This window comes from Aethalodelphis obliquidens, unplaced genomic scaffold, assembly GCF_003676395.1.
Source record: "Aethalodelphis obliquidens isolate GAN/ISIS:26980383/991018 unplaced genomic scaffold, ASM367639v1 scaffold8, whole genome shotgun sequence".
NCBI lineage: Eukaryota > Metazoa > Chordata > Mammalia > Artiodactyla > Delphinidae > Aethalodelphis > Aethalodelphis obliquidens.
Window position 1 is genome coordinate 24,812,379 of NW_020837952.1, and position 23,704 is coordinate 24,836,082.

At 36.3% G+C, this 23,704-nt stretch overlaps 1 protein-coding gene across 4 annotated transcripts in view; it reads left to right on the top strand.

Moving 5' to 3' along the window:
* The window catches only part of NAV3 (neuron navigator 3), a 592,658-nt gene extending 569,676 nt beyond the window's left edge, over positions 1-22,982 (top strand). For 3 of the 4 annotated variants that reach the window (XM_027107086.1, XM_027107087.1, XM_027107088.1), the window contains 9 exons: positions 232-327; positions 605-773; positions 1,916-2,151; positions 8,443-8,597; positions 9,643-9,714; positions 10,299-10,495; positions 11,435-11,553; positions 15,602-15,805; positions 20,373-22,979. In XM_027107086.1, coding sequence (XP_026962887.1) covers positions 232-327; positions 605-773; positions 1,916-2,151; positions 8,443-8,597; positions 9,643-9,714; positions 10,299-10,495; positions 11,435-11,553; positions 15,602-15,805; positions 20,373-20,492 — 1,368 coding nt within the window. In that variant the 3' untranslated portion in view covers positions 20,493-22,979. Of the gene's footprint in view, positions 1-231; positions 328-604; positions 774-1,915; positions 2,152-8,442; positions 8,598-9,642; positions 9,715-10,298; positions 10,496-11,434; positions 11,554-15,601; positions 15,806-20,372 lie in introns of all 4 variants that reach the window. The other variant, XM_027107085.1, reaches the window with a different exon arrangement.
* Positions 22,983-23,704: the final 722 nt, after the last annotated feature.

The following is a 23,704-nucleotide window of genomic DNA, read 5'->3' on the forward strand; positions in this document are numbered from 1 at the left end:
ATCTCTTTCTCTCTTGTTTTTGTTGCTCTCCTGTTACTTTGTTAGTTAGTTTGTTTGTTTGTTGGGGTATTTTGTATAATCCACTGTGTATGTCTGTTATTATAAAACCCATAGGTTTAATATATATTTTAGTGTTAATCACCACTAATATTAATATTTTTAGTAGAAGATATCATAATAAAAAAAGACACACAGTTGGATTTTATCTTGTTTTATTTTGTTCTTACTTAGGATCAGAAGTCTCAGGCATATTTGATAGGATCCATTGGTGTCAGTGGAAAAACCAAGTGGGATGTCTTAGATGGTGTAATTAGACGTCTCTTTAAGGTAAGTTGTGCAAGACATCCTGATATTAATTTTCAAATGTGTTTCATTTTGGATGCTTCCCTTAGCTTTAATGGCATAGAGATACCTGCTTTTCCTCTCTTCCATTTCAAATATTAAGGAAAGTTTTCTCTCTTTATGCTGTTTGATATTAATTGTTCTTATATTACCCATTTCTAAAATTCTTGATAGCTAGCTTCACATCCCCATGAGTTTTGTATTTGTTGTAGAGGAGTTGGACCTCTGTTTTGACTTTCATTTTTTGTGTATACCATTTCAGGAATATGTATTCCGAATTGATACATCCACTAGCCTTGGTCTGAGCTCTGACTGCATTGCCAGCTACTGTATAGGAGATTTAATTAGATCCCATAACCTAGAAGTGCCTGAACTGCTGCCTTGTGGATACCTTGTCGGCGATAATAACATCATCACTGTGAACCTGAAAGGTAAGAATAAAAATGAAAAGCACAGTTGTATTTTTTTACCAACATTTCTTTTCTTTTTTGCAGTTTCCCTTCAAATTTTCATATTTGAAAACTATGTTAACCACTTTGATAATTTTGATATGATATGAGCTGTATTTATATTTAAAACACTAAAATCCTACTAAAAACACAAAAATCCAAGTAAATGAAATTCTTTGAGTTTTGAGATGTAATTTCGAAGTTTCTCCAAGACTCAGAAAAACAAATGTGATGTAGCGAATTTCAATTTTCTAGATTTTCCCCATTATCATCTTAGATTTAGGGGAGATTCAAAAAGTTTATTGCATATTCCAAGGTAATATATTCATTCTTTTACCTTTAATTTTAAAATATGTATACCCAATAAGTACCCACTGGGGATAGAGAATGGAAGTTAAGAATCAGGGATGAGAAATTCTCTTTGCTTTGAATAATGTGACTAATTGTAGGCAAATGGAATATCTAAAGTATGCTTGTATCCATAATTCCTTGTTCATATATGTTAAAGAGTCAGAACACATCTATATAAACTATAGATTAATAGAGGGATTTGTCAATATTTGATTTTATGATTAAGGTAATTGGGTGAGTAAAAGGAGAAACTGTTGCTCTCCTTCTTAATTCCTTACCAAATACCTATTATATTTATATTCTTCAAAAGCTTAAGGGGTGGTACAGCTGGGATGTATAATGAGAGCTAGAGGGAAATAAAGAGAATGAGGAAAGAGGAAGAAAAAGAGAAGAACATACACACTTTTATACTTTTAATTTTTACATTTATTCTTAACAAAACTACCACCTTCAAAGAGAAGGAGGATTTTATGATAGAATTCATAGTAATGCTTCCATCTCTTTGTGGAAACATAAGTGAGAAGCATGAAATAGACGAGGGAAGTCTAAGCAAAGAGGAAAAACCTGCTTTCATTTGGATGTTCACTCTGCCTTATTACTGATGTTTTCTGTCTTAAAATAGCAACACACGTGGGATCAAATGTCAAGGAAAGTATCTTGCAAGGACTGCATTCCAATGGCTAACAAAGCCCAGTTGCCAGTTGACACTCTATTTTAATTTCAAGCTTATGTAGAACAATAAGCCACACTCTTCCCTTTGTTTCTCCCTTCAGGGGTAGAAGAAAACAGTTTGGACAGTTTTGTTTTTGATACGCTGATTCCTAAACCAATTACCCAAAGGTACTTTAACTTGTTGATGGAGCATCACAGAATTATACTCTCAGGACCTAGTGGTACTGGAAAGACCTATTTAGCAAACAAACTTGCTGAATATGTAATAACCAAATCTGGGAGGAAAAAAACAGAGGATGCGATTGCCACTTTTAATGTGGACCACAAGTCTAGTAAGGTAAGTCAAGGCTCCTAAGACAACTGCTGCTATTTATCCGTGTCTTAAGCAGCTAAGCTTTAAGATTATATGAAACTTCCATATTGTACATGGAAACATAGCCGGCTCTTCGGCTGAAACTAGAATCTGGTGAATGACTAACCCTATTTCATGAATTTGAACAAGACTGCTCAGTGACATTCAGGTATCAGGGATTCACAAGCATTGAGAATGGACAGAAGAAAAGGACAGAGTCTCTGTTGTCTGATTTCTCGTAGACATCATTTAGGAAGTATTAGAGCAGAAAGAGATCCATGCAAATACCACAGAAACAAGAGGCCATGACTCTTCCTGCAGGAATCAGAGCTTTATAAAAGCCAATACTTGGTCTAGGTCATAATAAATAAGTAGGAATTAACTGGGATGTTGCAGCAATGGGGATTTGGGTGTAATTAATATATTCTAAGCAGAAATTCTGGGAGCAGCAATTTGTTTACATCATATTTCTATAGGATTTCTGCTTAGGAACCTTAGGAAATTGAACAATATTCCATTTCACCATCTGCTAAGGTTTAATGTACCATAATCATCCTGAGTGCTCTCAGCTCTTAAATAGGCATGAGGGGCTATAAAACCCAGCCAGTACTTTCGTATATTCACAGTGAAATAAAGAATCCTAAGAAGGAAATAGTTGATGCCTAACATATTCCTAACACTGGACTATTTTTGCCTATAGTTACTTACATTCTCAATCAGTGCAACCTAAGATTCTCTTAGGACACTACATCTGGTATAAGCAATAGCTTGAAGATATCCAGATGATACTGGGTTCTGTTGTTTTTCTAGAGATAACCTGGTTAGATGATCTAAACTGACCCAGTCTCGCAGAAACCTCTGGCCTGCAAATTTTTAGAAAAGAAACATGACTCCCCAAAGCAACCCAAACCCACTGGATTCTTGACATAAACAAGACATTTAATTTAGTGAACAAAAATTTCTTAAAGGAGTAGTTCATTAAGTCCATATCACTGACCAACTGTGGGACCTAGGGCTGATTGTTAAATTTCTTTGTGCCTTACTTTTCCCAGCTGTAAAATGGGAAAAAATAGTGGGGTTGTGGTAAGGACTAAATGGGTGAGTATCTGTGTGTGTGTGTGTGTGTGTGTGAGAGAGAGAGAGAGAGAGAGACAGACAGACAGACAGACAGATAGAAGCAGGGAGAGGGAGAGAATAGTACAAGTAGCAAGCACCACCTAAGGGTTGCCTGCAGTTATTAATTATAGCTCTTGGTTCCCAATACTGTAACGGTTTCTTACACAAATACACACAGACACATACAGACCACCCACCCCCATCACATACACGGATCTTTGTTCAAAATTGGCTTATATGTATTTTTCAAGGAGAACAAAGGTGTGTATAAAGCATGATGGGATCTCTTAATGTGGACTCAATACAGCACATGAATTCCGAATGTTTCTTTGGAACTCAACACTATTTGGATTGTGGTTGAACCACCCATTCTCATTTCAAGTAGAGAGAGACATGGCACCTGAGGCAGAATATTTAACTCTTCTTTTTTTTTTGCGGTACGCGGGCCTCTCACTGTTGTGGCCTTTCCCGTTGTGGAGCACAGGCTCTGGACGCGCAGGCTCAGCGGCCATGGCTCACGGGCCTAGCTGCTCCGTGGCATGTGGGATCTTCCCGGACCGGGGCACGAACCCGTGTCCCCTGCATCGGCAGGCGGACTCTCAACCACTGCACCACCAGGGAAGCCTTGAACTCTTCTTTAAGCAGAAGCAGGAAGAGCACAGTTGTTTGCTTCAGCCTACACTTTTCATGCCTCCAGTGAATTCTGGGTCTCCTCATAGCTTTATTTAAAAGCTTTTAGCACATTTTGTTTTCTTTTCAGCCAAAATGATGAAAGAATTGACATCTCTTAATTACCCTCAGTGCTCTCTTTGGTGTTTCCTTAATGTTGATGTGACAGAACTCTTTAGAAGTTATTTCTGTTATGAAAAAAACAAGTGGTTGGAAGATGAGAGAAGAATAGACTTATTAGAGGAAACAGGCATTTTGATAAAGTTGGAGAATCACTTAAAATCAAGTTTCGAATCAGATAGATTGACTTGGATATAATTCGACATGCTAAAATAAAGTAGGGGTAACTTAACATTAGTTCTAAAATTTGCCTCACTCCAAAATATACTGTTATATATAAGTTCTTTTTATTTCAGTTAAAAAAATGTTTAGTACTTGGAGATATTCTTAATAATAATTTATATGTCCTTTAAAATTTGATCAAATATATCCAGCACTCTTATTTTCTACTTTTTCTGTATAAAATCACTTGTGCCATTATGAGGTCAGTTTAATCTTTGTTATTACAAACTGATGAAAAATGAAGCTTGCCAAGAGCCTTTGAACAGAACAAATGATGCTAGTAAACAGTAATAGGAAGAAATCCATGGACAAATCACATGGCATTCATCACCAAGAAAGCACAAACTACAACTAACAAATGCTTATTGTTTCTTTAGGTTTGTAAGATTTGAATGAGCTGTCAGTAACGTTGCATACCAAGTCATGGCCAGAGAATTTGGCCAATTCTTGCCAAATTGTCAGAGAATCCACACTTTATTTTCGGGGGGCTGATGGTATGTGAGAGTGGTATAGAGAAATGGGAATGACAGGTTGGGATTGTAGGAAGGATGCTGCCAAGTGTAGATTTACTTAAGTAAAGGGTGAATGAGTACGAAATAAATTCTTTTCCTGAGAAATGGAACTGTGTAACTGCTGACATGCTTTCTGCTATGCCTTTGATAGCTCTGAAGAGACAAAGCCACAAATCACTCACTGATTCCAAAAAAAGCCAATAATAAACCATCAAATGAAAAAAATCTTTTCATGTTTTTGTTCCCTCTGCATTTTAGATTCTTTTCCTCTTCCCACTCTTCAAGCCCTCTCTCGAGTTGCCAGCTGGAATATTTTGATTGAAAGCAGGACACATAAACAGTTACACTTTGTGACATTTGATATGGTGGGCCCAGAGGCTAGAGATGGATTAAGCAAAGAATATGTGGCCAACTGAAGCCACTTGGAAGGTTAGGTGGGAAAAGATCAGAAAGCTGGACTTGGCAGATTCATTCTGAGTGTGTCTGGAGTCAAAATCAGAGATAGCAATGATCAATAGTTTTTGTATAACTGCTGTGTTCTGTGTATATTTTCAAAGCATGGGATTCATCTCATTATCAATGTCCATCTAGTAGATATACCTGTTTTTTTCTGCCTGATTAGATCTTGGACATGAAACTTCTAATGCTAATGTATCAGTACTTCAATCTAAGATTTTACCCTGATTAAGCTAGAGTGGGGATCATGAAGTGATTTCAGAGAGGTTTGAGAAAACTCAAGTTGTATGACCAAATTATTTGTGTATGCCTGTTTCTACTTGTGACTGGTCCGTAGCTTTCATTAGATTCCCAAAGGGATCTACTACCCTTCTCAAGATGAGAGAGGACCACAATAGAATCTAATGGCCCTATTTTTCCAAAATCACCTGTTGATTCTTCTTTACCAAATTCAATTCAAACTTCTCCCCCTCCCCTGCCCCCTTCAGCTCTACCACCTCCTCCTCTCCCCCCACCTCTCTCTCCCTCTTTTGATCTGTATATACTAAATTGCTATAATTGATCCCCCCTTTCTAGAAATTGTTCTGATTTTCATGATTATCATTCTCTCCTTGTCTCCTTCCTACCCTCTAGTAAGCTGCTGCTCAGTGCCTTTCACTGACTGTTTTTCCTTCACCTTCCAGTAAATGAAAATATTCCCCAACATTCTGTTCTCTCCCACCTCTGTTCTCATCTGGATAACTCCCTTGTTTCAACTTGTATTGGCTCCAATTGGACACTATTGGCCATGCCCACTCTTCCATATGGTAGGCATTTCTATTAGCTTACAAGTATGTTTTCATTAGCATACTAAATATACATGTTTAGGAATGCCAGTTTCAATTCTTGTGTATTTGTGATGTATCTGTGAAAATATATCACAAATCCATCTTCTTTCATCCATCTCTACTACCATTACCCTCCCACCCAAATAAACACTCTGTCACTTACTTGGACTATTGCAATTGTTTACTAACTGCTTGATTTACAACTTGCATTAAATCCCCCTCCTCTCTCTGCCTCTTTATCCTTGCACCTCATGGAAATAGAATGTCTTCTATTCATTCATAATTCTTCTTTCGTAATTAAAAGCTGACCACATTAAAATCCTGCAGTGTTTCCCCACTGCTTTCTGCTCTAGGTCAAAAATCTTCCCATACTTCTACTATTTCTCTTGAGTCCCACAGTGTCTCTTGGCTTCAGCAATTTCAGTATCTCTTGACTGATTTCTCTTCCTCCTTTGCAATATACTTACCACACTTTGAAATCATGATTCTGACTACATCACTCAGATCCCCAGAATAGTCAATGTTTCTTCACTGTCAGTAGGAAAAGTCCAGTAGTCTTACCAACCATTCAAGGTTGCAAACTTTCCTTTCCAATTTATTTACCACTCTTTCACAAAACATATACTACTGGGTTTTTCCTACGTGGATATCATATTTTTATGTTTCTGCCTTTGTTCTCCTCCATCTATGAAGAAAGCTCTTCTTCCATTTTTAAGCATCACAGTATTACCTAATCTTTAAAATAAAGGGTTAATAGCAAATAATACTGCCACCACAAAGTCTTTCCCAGAAGCTACAAGTAATCTTTACATGCTCTGAACAAAATCTTTAGTGTATATTCTTTTGAGGTAACGTATTAGTTTTCACTGTGAATTTTAGTTATCTATATACATGCCTAACCTATTCTGGGCAGTAAGCATCTTGAATGTGTTTTCCATTTCTAATTAATCGTCCTATCCTTCACATGTATGTTTCCTTCGATAAATAAATTTCTCTACCCTGGGGAAAACAACAACATATGAATGGTGCACATGTTTATATAGTAAAATCCAAATTCCTCTGCATGGATTCAAAGTCTTTTTGATTTCCCCTTTCATTGAGATCACTACTGCCATGGACCATTTCTCTTGCAAAAGCAGAACACCAGTATTTCTCCCAACACATCACACACTCGTATCTTCCACCTCTTACGCTTTACTCTTTATTCTTCAATTATAGCGCCTGCCCTCATACGCTATAGTTCTATGAACCTTAAATCTGGATTAGATGCCTCTCTTTAGTTTTTCTATAGTGTTTTATGCATTTCAGTTATCACATTGCCTTGAGACTTCTTGTTGGCCTGCCTTTCTATCAGCTCTAATGCCTGAATATAAAAGTAATATAAAAGTACCTGGCACATAGTAGGCGCTTGCTAAAGCTGTGTTGAAAGAGTAAAAAACTACGTACTTATCATTTGGAATTCTATTCATTATTCAAGATCCATCATGAAATTGTTTTTTAACCCTGCTCAAGATGTACAAATGGAAAATGTCATTGTAAATATGCAAATATTATGGAAATGCTCTTACGGATTAGGATAATTCTAAGAAATCTAATTATATTTCTGGCCTACCCATCTGTGAGAGCAATCAGTGAACTGGTTATCATATTTAGATTAAAAGCTATTAGAAAGGAATAATATCTGTAAAGAACCAAGAAGCTTAATAAATGCTAAATGCTAATGTCAAGTGACCTAATGAACTATAACACATTTTGTCTGTTGTTATAAATTACAACAATTGCAAGCAGATAATAAATAAATAACAAATCAACCAACCAACCAACCAACCACAGTTTTATTTGAGTCCCAGGCCTGTATTTTCAGATGTACCTCATCAAAATGAATTGGAATTAAAATATTTAAAGTCTTATTGGAAACTTAGGGGGTACCATTTTGGATTTAGTGTATACTTGAAATTATAAGGTTTGCTAAAATCCATCTTTATCATTGTAATACCAAAAACAAGAACGAATCTCAGTATTTGTGGTTTATCCTAAGAGCTCATATCCAGAATTCTTTTTTTTTTTCACTTTTCTTCCAGGGAGAAAACAACTGAGGAGTGTGTCCTTGTGTTTACAGCTTTATGTTTACTTCAGGTGTCCTGTACTGGCTTTTCTCTTTCCTTTAAAAGTGTATCCTCTCAACATTGGATGTTTTTTTGCTTTGTAGAGTAAGGTTTTATATCAATGGAATGATCTGTGAGTTTTAATCAAAGAACCTGGATGGACGACAAAATGTATCATTCCTAAACTATGAATTGCTTTCCATTGGTATAAATTTCTCATTAACATATTTGTTTTCTTTTTTTTTAAAGGAATTGCAACAATATCTAGCTAACCTGGCTGAACAATGCAGTGCGGATAATAACGGTGTAGAGCTTCCAGTTGTAATAATTCTTGATAATCTTCATCATGTGGGCTCTTTGAGTGATATCTTCAATGGTTTTCTCAACTGTAAATACAATAAATGGTATGCTTGTGAAATATTTCGAGTGATAAGATATGAAAAAATGGTGATCAAATATGCATTCTTGTGCCTTTATACCTTTTAAGACGTATAGTGGATGCTATTAATTTGAGAAGCCTTCATTACTATTATACCATATTTCCAAAGAACCTCTATGTGTTCATTAGAACATCTATTTATTCATTCAACAGTTGCGTCCCAGGCACTTTTATGGCAACATTACTTACTTGATGATGTTAACTTCTACGGGTATGCTGGAAGTCTGGGAGACCATTATCAATGACGGAATGTTTGAATCAGGGAAATTAAGAACTAGAACAAAGCTATAGAGCTCTTGTTTCACTCTTAGTCCATTTAAAGTTTAAATTCAGCCTTCCTACAGAAATAATTTTAATACATTCAGATATACCTCTCTCCACTAGTGATTCTAATTTTTAACTATTTACATGAAAGAAAAGCTTAAAGTAAGGTATAAAAAAAATCTGAAAACCCACTTAAGATTCACTATAGTATGGCCTCTAAAAAAGGACATATAAGAACAACAACATAAATGTTAATTTTAATGGTGCAAGTAACCCAGTTATCTCTGCTAGAGATTTTTTAAATGTTAAAAATTAATTAGCATCAAATAAATATTGAAACAAGAATACAAATTCTTTCATGTTATTAAGAACCTTTGAAATAATTATGAAACAAAAGAAAAAAATTAATGAATTAGATTATAAGCACAAGAATCATAAGATGTTGGAGTAGAGTGAGATCACTGCGATTATTCTGTCTAATCTTTTCATTTCATAGATGAGAAAACATGGGATTAGAGAGGGAAAATGATTTGCTTAGGATGCCAGATCTGATATTAGAACCCCAAATCTTAATTTCCAGTTCAGTGATCTTTGTCATTTTCCAACCAAACACTACAAAATTACCCTTTTACAGCCTAATGTTAAAATGGAAAAATCCGTATTTATCTAAATTGTTTTTGCAGACAATTTTAATGTATTAATCTCTTTTACCTTTAGTACATATAAATTTTCTTTTTTTTCCCCAGTCCATATATTATTGGAACAATGAATCAGGGAGTTTCTTCATCACCAAATCTAGAGCTGCATCACAATTTCAGGTGAAGATAAATTGATTTTTTTTAATATTGTCTCTTTTCTGTTTGCTTTTGGTTATTGTTTTTTCCATTTGTACATTGAGAAATCCTGCCAGTTGTGACCTGGGGTGTGAAAATGATTCTCACTTCTTCTGACACTCTTTCTCAAGCAGACATTTTGTGATCCTCAACCTGTAATCAGAAGTGTTTCTTTCAAAAAGAAGAAAAAAGAAATGTTTTTTCTGCTCACTATGTCACTGGCTAAAGTAGAGCACTTTTTTTCTAAGTGTGAGAAGTGTGAAGACAGTTCCTATTTCAGGATTTGTGATTCTCCTACAGAAGAGTGCTCAGCCTGTACATGCCCACTCACTGCTGTGACGCACATAAGCTTCTCTTTAGCTCAAGATGAAAAGTTAGTTACAGTATAGCTCTAATGCTAATAGACCTTCTCATCCCTTTGATCATTAACATATGGCCACCAATTAAATTAGGAACATTATTACTTTATATTGGAAAGAGAATCACTGTAGACTTAAAGTTTAATTTATATAAAAGTTTAATTTATATAAAGGTTTCTGAGTTTTTGGTTTTTTTCTCTCTTTTTCTAGGTGGGTACTGTGTGCAAACCACACAGAACCAGTAAAAGGCTTTTTAGGCAGATATCTTCGAAGGAAACTGATAGAGATGGAAATTGAAAGGAACATACGCAATAATGACCTAGTCAAAATTATAGATTGGATTCCTAAGACATGGCATCATCTCAACAGTTTTTTGGAAACACACAGTTCTTCTGATGTTACCATTGGTGAGTTCCAAAATTGCAATATGCCATTTTCCAGGAACTACGAGTACGTGGTAAAGATGGCCAGATTGGAGGGCAGAAAATAACAAGTGAAGCTAATGTTTTTCAAGCTTCCAGAGATTTAAGTTTTCATTTTTTTTTCCTTCTGAAAGTTTGCCTTCTTCCAAGCTTTGCATAAATATTTCTAATTAGATTCATTTTGTCTGACTATTATGGTTTACTAAGATTTTACTGACATCGAATAAGTTTAATATAGACAAATATCTAAAAATCAGATAACCATTTGAAATAAATTGTGTCTGTTTAGAGTACCTTTCTTTATGCTAAAAACAAATATTAGCTTATGGCTCATATCAAATATAGTTGTTAGAGAAGATTTTAGTTAGAGATAATTTAAGTGTTTTACATTTTTCATGAAGACAAAATTGTTTGAATTATTTTCTTGAGTTGGCATAAAGATATTTGTTTTTGTATTCCTTCTTAAATTGCATGAAAAAAATGTCCCTTTCCCATTGCGGTGGATCATAAAGACATACTCACTAAAGACACAGGGTAAATTAGAAAGAACAATTCTATATTTGTGATCAGAAGACCAAGGCAGAGACCCACTTCTGCAAATAATGACATATTTTGTATTTGACAATTCATTCCAGCATAGTTTTGTCATTTGTAAAATGGGGCAGATTGACTGGATTATGACCTTTAAGGTTTCTCCTAATGCTAAAATGTTACATTTTAGATGAAGGTTTTAGTGTAAAAAGAAAGGAGGGTCCTGGAGATTGGGTCTTCAGTGAAACACACTTTAATATAATCAAACTGGCCAAGATTATAATTTTCTAAGAATCCTATAAGAAACATTCCCCCCAAATGGTGTCTAAATATGGGTTTAGATTGCTACATATAATGGTTCTTAAAAATGTTTTGTTATTTGTTTCTTCTCAGGTCCTCGACTTTTCCTTCCTTGCCCCATGGACGTAGAAGGTTCTAGAGTATGGTTCATGGATCTCTGGAACTATTCTTTGGTACCTTATATTCTGGAGGCAGTGAGAGAAGGTCTGCAGGTATAGTACTCAATTTTCTTTACTGTTTTAAAAAACTAAGTGAAAAAAATCATCCTTTAAAAGCAAAAATAATTCATTTCTCTGAGTGTTTGTGCAGAAAAATAAGGCATGAACTATATAAATATAGTGGTAAAGTTTGAAAGAACAAATAGTATACACTACTTTTTTTCTGTTCTGAGAATAAATATGTAGGAGAAAGAGAAAGCACAGTTATTCTAACAAGTACACATTGAAGGCCAAATTTATTGCCATAGGTGTTTACAGACCTGTTTTTTTTTAAATATTTATTTATTTATTTATTGGTGCACTGGGTCTTAGTTGCAGCACCCGGGATTTTCGTTGCGGCCCGTGGGCTCTTTGTTGCAGTGCGCAGGCTTCTCTCTAGTTGTGGCACGCAGGGTCATTAGTTTCGACGCGAGGACTCTCTAGTTGTGGCACATGGGCTTAGTTGCCCTGCAGCATGGGGGATCTTAGTTCCCTGACCAGGGATCGAACCAGCGTCCCCTGCATTGTAAGATGGATTCTCAACCACTGGACCACCAGGGAAGTCCCCAGACCTGTGCTTATTAGATAGCTAGTTAATTGCACAGTTCTGCATCTTATAAGAAAGGCATGTTTATATGGACCTTGATCATTTATTCTCTTCTTATCTAATCTGCAACAAGTAGTTTTTGCTTATAGTTTCCTTGCTTTAGGATATTTCTTTGTTTGAAGCCCTTTAACGTCACTTGTAAGATCCTTTACTATTTATGAGAGTGCTCTAAATCTAAGGCATTTGACTTTTTAAAATCTATGGCAGGCGGGTTTAGGAGCGCCCCTGCTGTCCCTGTCATCCACCTGTCATCCACCCCTTCTATTTACTCTTCACTAAGAAGTCAAAATATATCACTAATAGGAAAACCCTTTTTCTTCAATAAAATGTATCATCCCTTTTCCGTCACTCTTGATTTTTTCCTTATATTGAAGTTGAAATTTCACGAAATTGTAGAATTATAAAACTTACGTGTGAATATTTTAAGATTGATATTGTATAATTACCACACTTGTGGCAGAAAAATCCAGGCATCTTTACAATAACTTAGCTAAGGTTTAGGTAGTATTTTGCTTAGGCATCTCTATTTCTGGTTATCACAACGGCTGCTAGAATCAAGACATACTTCATGCTTTTCACATTTTGTCATCTGCATTACTGTGTTAAGTCTTTATTTTACTGTCTAAAAAAACTGGTTTTCTATTTTACTTCATTTTGCTTCCTTTTACCATCATGCTTTCCTCACCTAGTAGAAGGCATGGCAGTGATTTAGAACTATCATATTATGAGGGTGTTCTGAAAATTCAGAGGTAATGATCCTAGAGAATGCTATCAGTTGGTTCTAATCCATATTTAATTAACTCAATTTCATATTTTTAAGGGTATAAGCCAAACTAGCCCCAGAAAGTGTCTCCAACAAAATTAAAGACTGTACCAAAGGTTTTTATTTTTCATGTATAACATAGTACATGTGAGGATTCCTCTAAAACTATTATGCTATCTCAGATGTGAGTTGGGTCTCTTGATTTCAACCATTTTTACCAAATATATATATATATATATATATATTTTTTTTTATGAAAATGTATTTAAAATATTCACAGTCATAATTTTAGAATAAATATTTAAATGAATTATTTGTTCTCTAGATACTATTTCAGTATTAATAAACTATGATCCAAATCTTTATATGTGAAGTTCTCCTTATTTCATATTCATTTGCTAATATCTAGAAAGAATTAGAAGCGTTTTAAAAACTCAAAAACCATAATACCTAAAAATCCTTAGATCTCATTTTTTTAACTGCATAGTGTTTTTAATATTTAAGTCAATATTATTTATAAAACACTGTCCTGAGAATTATCATACTATAAAGCTTCCATTTAAACAAAGGCATGATCACTAAGGTAATACCAGTTTCCCAAACTGAGAGATACTTCAAAAAAATTTTTGAGGCGGGATTAAAAGATCTCAAGTTTTTTGCTGTGGTTCTAGATGTTTAGTAGTAGGTTAGTGTGAAAGCTGGTTCAACCATGATGTAGGGAGTAGCTGGATGTTGGTGGGGGTTGGTGGCAGGAGGCAGGAGGAATTCAGCACTTGGAGAGAAAAAGGAAAACCCTTTGGTGAGTAGAGAGTTCTCATTGCTACTGAAGGATATGCTGGACCAGAAGTCTGTTGGCAGATGATGTCCTTGGGATGGTCCATATGTGACTTCTGGAGGAACAGGAAAAAAAGGAATCACACATGTCATGAACCATTTCCTTGGATATCCTGGCAACAAAGAACCATGAATTGGAACAAGAGGTGGAAAAACAAAGTGTGGTTACAAAGATGAAAATCTGAGTTGAGAGGAACAGAAAAAGCTCTCTTCAAATGAAGGCTGATACTTTGATGGAGAACCGTATGGGGAATACACTTTACCAGATGTTCTAGTTGAAAAAAACACTGGTGATGCACTGGATTTCAATTTTTATTCTGATGATTCTATCTTTCTTGAAATATCAACAATCAGATTATCTCCTTCTGAATGTTTAAATTTCATTTCTTTCAATTCTTCTTCTATAGCATCTATTTTACTCTGAAATATAGAATTGAGCCTGTTTAGCTTTCTATTGGTCACCCCCAATTTTGCTGTCCTTGATGATTCTTTAAAAGGCTGGCATCATTTCCTTTCCAAGAATTATATGCTTTCCTTCTATTAGTTTAAGTTGTATAGCAAGCTATGTTTTACATCCTCTATAAAGTAGATTTTTAACTGAGAGAAATTTTCTGCTCTAAAAGAAGAGAACTATTAAAAAAAAAAAAAAGAAAACTAACCATTGCCACCCCTACCATCATCCCCTAAAGAAATGCACAGCTATCAAGACCTGAACTTTTTTTTTCCTTAAGACAAGCTGCCACAATGTCATGCAACTTCTGCAGGAAAAACTCAAAAGACAGTTCCAAGGCAGCCATGGGCTTTCATGGCCTCAATGTCCGCCATTTTGCTTTTGTCTCACTGAACCACAAGAAGCCACATAGAACACTTAACACAGTGTTCTGTGCCATCCACAACCAAGATGTGTATACACCTAGTAACCAGGATTGCCCTCAGTGGAGTAGGAGAGTCCATTAAAGAACTAGCGTACCCATGTTACTGTCCTCTTCTCTTAATTTTAACTTTTCTTTCTATGCCCCTGTGGCTTATACATTTTTTTTTTTTTTACCAAGTCCCATCAACCTCTTTCTCCTCAGTGTGCCCTTCCCAGTTTGGTTTTGGCTTTGTGTTCAGCTTAAAAATTCTTTAACATTGCTTGGATTCATCTGCCCTCTACTCCACTGCCAGTACTTTAACCAGGCTTTATAATCTCTTTCTATTAATTTTCTCCCTCCATATGAGTTTTGACAAATCTTTCATTTCCCATGATTCTCCTCTTTTACTAGTGGCCTTATAAAAAAATATCTAAAAAGAGTTTTAATGGGAAGCAGTGAGATTATAGAGGAAGTTAATCTGAGGGAAATGGTTGTCGGAGAAAGGATTCTTATTTTCAAGGAAAAATTTGAGTAGAATGAAGTGGACAGAGAAAGGAAGTCTCTTTTATTCACCATGTTTCCAAAGTGCACTTTAGTAAAGAAAGCTATTTAGTGTCTAGCTGTTTAATTTCTCCATTACTGGAACTTTCCTTTCTCAATGATGAGCTTTCTTTTAATTTGTAAAATTACTAACAAAGATAAATGGGGCAGCCATTTCTTCATGTATTTAAAATAATGCTCCCTCATGCTCTCCTCCAGATGTTGATAATCTATCCCAAATGTTCAGCTTTATTTTGTCTCAAGCTTTATTTTGTCTAGCCTTCAAGTTTTAAGGGAACTATATAGGGAGATATATGTTTAAAATCTGGAAAATTGTGTATGGACACTTCCTTCCCCTGAGACCCATAGGAACTCAGTGTGCAAAGGAATCAATCAATTAGTAGTCACCTTTTGTACCGAATAGAAATGCATTTTATATGTGCTAAATTTGTGATCACTTTTTAGATGTATGGGAAACGAGCACCCTGGGAAGATCCCTCAAAGTGGGTGCTTGATACATACCCATGGAGCTCAGCGTCTTTGCCTCAGGAGGGCCCAGCATTACTTCAGTTGAGACCAGAAGATGTTGGGTATGAGGGCTGCATATCCACAAAGGAAGCTACAACCTCAAAGCACATTCCACAGACTGACACAGAGGGGGATCCCCTGGTAAGAAGCTGATGTTTGGTTCTTCCTATATAATCTTGACTACAGTGTGCGGTCATTAGTATTTATGCATCAGAGACATTAGTTATCCTAGGTAATATTTGAAACTGTCCTGATATTGGTACTCAGTTTTAAAATTTTTACCTTTGGCCTACTTTCATTGGGTGAAACTCTTAAAATGAAAGACCAAACTCATATGCTTAAAAATAATCAAAAAACACTGAAACCAGGCTGACTGAACTCTGCGGCCATAATTTTTCTTTCATTATGCAGAAAATTGTGTAAATAAATCAATAAATTTTAAACATTCAGTACTCAATTCATTAGGTATGTAAGAGAAAACTGAATTTTGTTCTAAAATGAAAGAAACCAAAAGAATATAATCTAATGTATGCTTGAAGAACTAAAGAATGTTTTACATGTATCTGACTAAATTTAGAATTAGTCCTCTGTTGGCAACAGTAGGGAAGAATAAACTGACTTGAAATCAAAGGGATGTTATTCTCTGCCTTGCTCAGTTTGCAATCATGAAAGGCTTAATATAAGTCAGTAAAACTCCAAAGTATGAATACTCTGAAAATATTAAGTACATGATAGGAAAATGACTTTATTTTTGTATGTATATTTTATTTTTAGAGATGACTTTCCATAGATTGGTATCAAACGTAATGTGTTTGTTAGCTTACTAGTCTCTGACTAAAGGGATCACTGGGAAACCAATACAGAAAGAAGACATGCTGAGATAAAGGTCATTATGTTACTTAAACAAAAAAGGAAATGCTTAAAATCATAATCTATAACTATACCTAAAGACAGAAAATGACTTGCTAACTTGTGGAATACCCTTATACCAACAACCCCGACATGTATATGTCGTCATCATTTCAGCTGATCATTCTGAATATTTGGGGGTTTATATGTGAACCATCTGATAAAGTTTCATGATTTTTTTCCCAACAAAATGGACACCCACAGAAGATTTTGCATACTATTTCAAGAAGTTCCATAAAGTCACAGAGATATAAACATTGACCTACTTAGAGCCCAGGGATCTCTTATTTAGGACTTTTGATCTAGGCTATAAACTTCTTAAGGGCCTGGAGTTGTATTTTTATAACAAGTATCTGGCCCTTTAGCTCATACGTAGCTAGAAATCAACAGTGGTGGTGGAATTGGTTTGAATTCTGCATAATTGTGAGCAGACACTAAGTAATTCCTGATAGGATGATTAAAATGTAATAGAGTAAAATTAAGCCTTAGAGGACAAATATGGGTTATTTCCTCTGAATTTTTTATAAATTCCAGTTCTCCTTTTGCAGATTTTAATACAGTTCCTGATAAAGGTGAGGTGTTTATAAGGTTTGTTTTCAGGGTTACTCTACAGAGTATGGGACATTTAAGGGATGTCTTGAATTTTCCCAATTCCCATAGTCCTGGTCAGCTAAACCCATTAATCACTCCTTTCCCTGGCTCAGAATGCTCTTGTCTTCTAGTATGGAAAAGAGATCAGGATCTCCACATTTTGAATGAGAATTTGGGTAAAAAATGTCTCTGATTCCTAACCTGCTGCTCACCTGAACATCTTAAGGAACAAGGGCTTATGATATCTGACATGTTAAACGACAAAAACCTTATCATCTAAAAATCTTTGAATTAGGCACATTCTGATAGAGAAGTAAGTACCTCTCCGCGTTTCTTGCTCTATATTTTTATAATTATTGACATAGGTAAAAACATATTTGCAGTCCAATCTAAATCAGAAAAAAATCTACTATTTAATGTCAGTAATATATTTTTGAATCTGAACACAGATGCAAGTGTTTGGCACATCTCACAGTGTTTAAAAATATAATGTGTATTCATCATCAACAAACTCATTAATTTCATTCATTCAGTAAATATTAGTAAACAATAAGTATGTACTCAAGGCTAAGACCTGGTGATCAGAAAATAAATTAGATCTCATTTCTGATCTTAAGAAGCTCACAGTCCAGCCGTGGAGAGAGACATGTATATATATAAATTATAGTAAAATAATGATAGAAGTGTATCCTAGATAGATATATCCTAGATAGAGTTGTGAGTCTGTTGAGGAAGTGATTAGGAGAAAGCTCCAGAGGAGGAAAGGCTTGAGCTAGGTCTGGAAGGATGAATAGAAACTCATCATGGGGTTGGGTGGGGAAGATCCAAAATTAAGAAAATAGCACGTGAAACGTGATGGAACAATACAGTAAAAATAATGAGTTTAGGGAGCTGTATACAAATTGTTGGGATTAGAACAAAAGGGACGGGAGGAATTACAGCTACAGAAGTCTGCAATTGTAAAATCATGTGAAGCCTTGTTTATCTTGTAGGAAGTTAAAATTTTATCACGCAGACAGTGGGGAGCCACCAAAGGTTTTTGAGCAAGGGACTTACCTCATTAGATTTGCAGTTTATAAAGGTCACCTTGATAATGGAATAGAGGGCAGATTAAAGGAGAGAGGATGGAGGCTGGGAGACTAGCAGATGTGTAAATACCAGGGATGATAAGGACCTGACGGAGGTGTTACAACCGTAAGACGTTATATTTCTGACCCTGGGTATGGGGAAGAAGGAGGGGGGAAGAGAGGAAGGAAATACTTTTGTAGAGAATAATGATCTATCCGAGTGACTACTAAATGGTATGGAACCTTACCTCCCTCTTGTAATCTCCTTTGACTTGAATGTACAAAGCAACCCTATGAGAAGGCAGAGTAAAGCCTTCATATGTATTTATTATGAATCTGAGATTCTGAATTTATTCTAATAGAACATATTTACTATATGGCACCATTTTCAAAAATTAAGACCTTAATAATACTGTTATTACACGGTAAAACTTTTACAACAGTCAGCATTCAAGTGATTTCAAGCATTTGTGACTGAGATAGAAGCACAACCCTTGAAACCATTTCTGCTCTTGGAAGGTGCTCAAAACACAATTCTCTTTTACAAATCATCTTCACCCAGATGCTTGAATATACAGCCGGCTACTAATAAGAGAGGGATTGACAAAAGAAAGGAAAAAGAGAATATGAATGTGCATGAAGGTAGGGGTGTGTGTGTGTGTGTGTGTGTGTGTGTGTGTGTGTGTGTGTGTATGCACTCACACGCTCGAGAGAGACAGAGAAACAAAGAAGAGAGGAGAGAGAGGGCAAGAGAGAAACAGTATATTGATGGAGACATTTAGCTTTTTGAGTCACTGAGTTTAAGAGGTTATCACCAACTACCTTAATTTCATATCTTTATGTAGCTAGTTTAATAAATTCAGGGAATTAGACAAAAAATTATATTGAAAAATATTGTCCTGAAGAATATTAAAATGACTTTAAAATATGCTGTAACTGTAGCTTCTTCATCAGAAAGGCATCCTTGCTGGAATTGGTAATTACCAGTTTGTCATTTTATTTCACAGCTCTTTTTTGAACACACATTTTACGCTGAGCATACAAGCATGCAGAGCCTAACATATGACTAAGGAATCCTTTTTAGATTTCTCCTTTCTTTGGGATCAGATTCCCTGTATTTCTAAGTTGGAAACAAAACCCAAAAAACTTTGATTACATTATGAAATAGCAAAGTTAGCATGCATTAAACAATACAAACATTATTACAATTTACAGAAACCCTTGATAAGAAAACAACCCTCCCGAAGGCATGTGCCATTTTTTCTGCGCTTTCTAAAACTGTTGAACCATTTATTCATGATTCACTTTTAGACAGTCTTTCTTTTTCCATCCCTACCGGTGGATCTGCAGATCTATCAAAATCCAAGCAAGGTGGCTGCCTTTTATTTTCTAATACATGGAAATGCTAGCTGTCTTTCTCCCCAGCTGCTTTCACGCCTACGTCCCTTTTATGAGAACAAACGTTGCCATTGTCCTATAAGGCTGGGAAACTTGAGACAGCCGCTCTTGTTCCAGAAGGTGGTTGTAGTTTTCAGTGAGTTATCCATCATATTTTAGCCAGACACTCAACAACCACAGAAACTTGACAGTGATTCTTCCCTTCTCCCTCTTCCAACGTTCATGGTCGGCTTCATTTGGTCACCTCTCAAGGTCAGCTCCTAAGCAGCAGATGGGGGGCTCCATTCCACTCCATCCCCACCTCCTCTCCAGGGACCGTGTCCAGGAGCCCGTGTGTGCATCCGCCTGTAGGAACATTCAGGACTTTCAGTTGTCATTCAGTGCTTTCTGCTTCTCGCAGCCAAAGAGCTGGGCAGCTTGGTGTACTCTCCAGCCACGAGCCCAGATGTCCAGCTGTGATACAGTTTCCTTTCCCCTCTCCCTGCTGGAGCTGTATTCATTTACAACTGCAAATAAAAGACTCATGCAGAGGCCCTGTTTTGTCCTTATGGTTTGCTGTTGTAGTCACGTTTGGGAGAAACCGTGTAGGAGCCAGGGGCAACTAGTAAAAATCTAAACTTTTTTTCCGTTTCCCTTGGAGGGGATGAGATGGGTCGTCCGTGTGGCTCGGGGCCGTGTGTTTTCTGGGACTGGCTTCCTCGATGCATCATTGCCTCCATCGGTGTCTCCTTTTCTCTCTTCAGATGAACATGCTAATGAAACTCCAAGAAGCAGCCAATTACTCGGGCACACAAAGCTGCGACAGTGATAGCACCAGCCACCATGAAGACGTTCTGGATTCGTCTCTTGAATCTACCCTCTAGAGGGTGAAAAAAGTTAGTGGAAAAGACTATGCTTTAGAAAAAAAAAAAAGGTTAAAAAGTAAGGTATTTTCACTAAACCACTGACAATATGAAAGCACCCTGTCCAGGGCCCTGATCCAGGGCCGTGGTCTCCGAGGAGGCAGTAGAACTAAGTTTGAACCGCCAAGATGCTAAATTGACACAGAAGTGTAACTTGCTTTCCTTTCTAGGCATTTTTATATCCGTGGAGTGATGTAAGGCTCCATTACTCAACTGGAAAGGACCCTAATGACAGGGCAACCGAATAGATTGCACATGGGATAGCCAAACTGGACTTTCTGTTTTTCCTCTTTAAAAGTTTACAATGCAGACCTTTTTTTGTTGTTGTTCCTTCCTTTGGTTTCCTCTGAGGGGCTGTTCTCCCCAAGCAGGGTCCATTCTTCTGATCCGTCCAAGCTCCTTTGTGCCACATGGTGCTGGTCACGGAGCCCCAGTAGTGTTTGTGTTGTGCGCTCACCCCATTCCTAAATGAAGAGGCCAGGCCTCCGCAAGCACAAATGGAATTGTGCAACCGCCAGGGGAAACACTGCTGTGACAAGCTGGAGAAGTGCCAGTGTCATTCAACTGCCATGATCACAGGATGTGCTCCACCCACTTTTTAGTGTCTGAGTCACGGGTTTGATAAGGTTGTTTTTACCACCGTGGTCTTTTTAAACCACCTGCCCACTCCCTTAAAAAGAGTTTTATACCAATTATTAGTCAACACTGATAAAAGGCTTTTTTAGGGCTTTATTTGTTTGAGCCTTGTCAGTGAAAAGAAGCAACATTTCCTATGGTGCTGTCTCACTGCCTTAAAACCAATTTCTACAACAGTTTAACAGTTGGTTGAAATCCTAAACCATGGGTGATTTCCACTGTCTTTTCATTTACACCACCGGTTAACGCAGTAGCCTCATCTCTCTCTATTTTTGTGTTTGTTTTTGAAGAAATGGATAGGAGAAAGATCCATATTTTTACCTTGTGAATAGATTGCTTTGCCTATCCTCCAAAATACTCAAGTAAACCCAGAAACCCTCTTTGACTGTCACTTAAAAGCGAAGCCATGTGGCTAAATTTCATCCAGCTCTAGGGGAAAGAGTTTCAGAAGGCGGGAGATTGTGATTTCTTATCCAGCAGAGCTGGAAGCACTAGATGCAGCATGAGCACAACGATTCCGCTTTTCTCCCCTATTGTTTTTTTTTTTTTTTTTTAATTATTATGAGTTTTGAACATGTTGTTTTGATGGATATTGTTGTACATGAGAAATTCAGCATTCGAGAACACTGATGCAGTGAAGTCACTGTGGATGAGGAAGCGTTTATACTGTAAAAGGACGTTAGATTTGCACAGTCTACTGGGTAGGTATTGTAAATAATCATTTTAAAAACTTGCACAAATCGAAATAAACACACAAAAAAAATTGTATTTTATCCTGTGGGTGTTAAGAGATGTTTCACTTGCTGAGATTTCCTGTACTTTGCAAATACAGAATGCAAACCCTCAACACTGTTATTATCTGGTGTGTTTGTCCTGTATTTACAGTTGTGATGACCATGCAGGAGCTATCAGTGCTAGAGTGAGCATGCTTCAAAACTGTCCATGAAGCCAATCCATTTTCGGAAAAGTAAAAATGTCTGAAAGTGCATCTGTCGTGACAGGCTTTCAAGAGAGTGCATGAAAACTGATGGGAGTGATTGGAGAAGTTCCCACCACACACAGGGGACAGGTTTGAAATTTATCAACCCAAGGGCTAGGCCATGGTGTAGACTTGTCCCATGCATGTGAAAATGTGCTACTTTCAGGACGTGCAATTGGTGCTACTCTCTGTGACCACCCACGGGTCAGTTGCTATAGAACAATAACAACACGAGACATCTGCGCAGTTGTCAGAATGTCACTCAGTCCATAGGTCCTCCACGGTGCTATTGCCCTAAGGGAAATCGGAACTGAATTTATGCACATAGAATGGTCACCCTGACTTTGAAGCCTCAAACGTGGATCACATCTGTGGTGAAGCATCAATATATGTAGCTGGATGAGTGACTAGTGGCCCTTGTATAATATGTGATCTAAGAAAATTGCTAATCTTTCCCTGCTGTTTTGAGAAACACAGTCCAAACACGGTCATAAACAAATTCCTGCAATACATCCCAGTAGGTCCGCCTAGTTTACAACTTAAACTAGTTTGTGAAACATTTGTCTGTATACATTTTATATTTTGTACATTTTTGATGTAACATATCATGTAAATAGAAACAGTGAAATAAATCATCTGAAAAGTTTTGTAGTCTTTGTAAAGCCCCGACAACAAGTACTTGGTGTCAGTGGACATAACTGGGTGATGTATTTTCTATTGGTTGATTGTTCCTCTAGCTTGTAAACCAGCTTGCATATATTTTTTTGCAAATGTGCACCCTGTATCTGTCTAAATTATTACTTTGCCATTAAAGTGGAATTATTTATTGACAACAAGGTGTGGCGTCTATATATGGAGAAAATTGAATAATTAGGCACCGGAAGTATCAAGCTTTAAAATGTTGCTTGTACTATTAATATGCCATAAGTAGGGATGTATGTGAATTTTTGTTTTTCATTCCTTGTAGAAAGGACCTCATAGCTTTTAAGTAAGGAAATAAATTGAAGGCACTAGGTATATCTTTTTAAATGAAAAGTATTTATTCAGTGAATATTTTTAGAAAACTCTGACTAAATGGTTATAAAATAAGCATTAATATAAAATAAAATGTTGATATTCACTTAATTTGTTTTTATTCCATTAAGTCTTTTTTTTTAAGCTTTTAGCTCTAAAGATGCTTTTAACATAAAATAATTTTTCTGGTGGTGCTTTATTTTTAATAGAGATTATAAAAAGAAACAGAACCCCCTTTAAAATGAGAATTTTTTCAAAGCACCTCAGTCTCCAACCCCAGTAATTGGAATGTTTATTTGGGTACTCTAAGTAGGGTTTTAATTCTAAAAACAGGATATTTAGAATAGTTATTGAGCAAAAAAATATATATTAGTTAAAATGGGTCTAGTATCCATAATGGATTAAAATTTAGGAGATTGGGAAATTTCCACAATTCATCTTATCCAGATAAACACTGAATTAATGCAAAACTGGAACATAATTCTGACACATGCAACATCAGGCTGCATAAGTGTGAATCCCAACACTGTCATTCTTCTCTGTG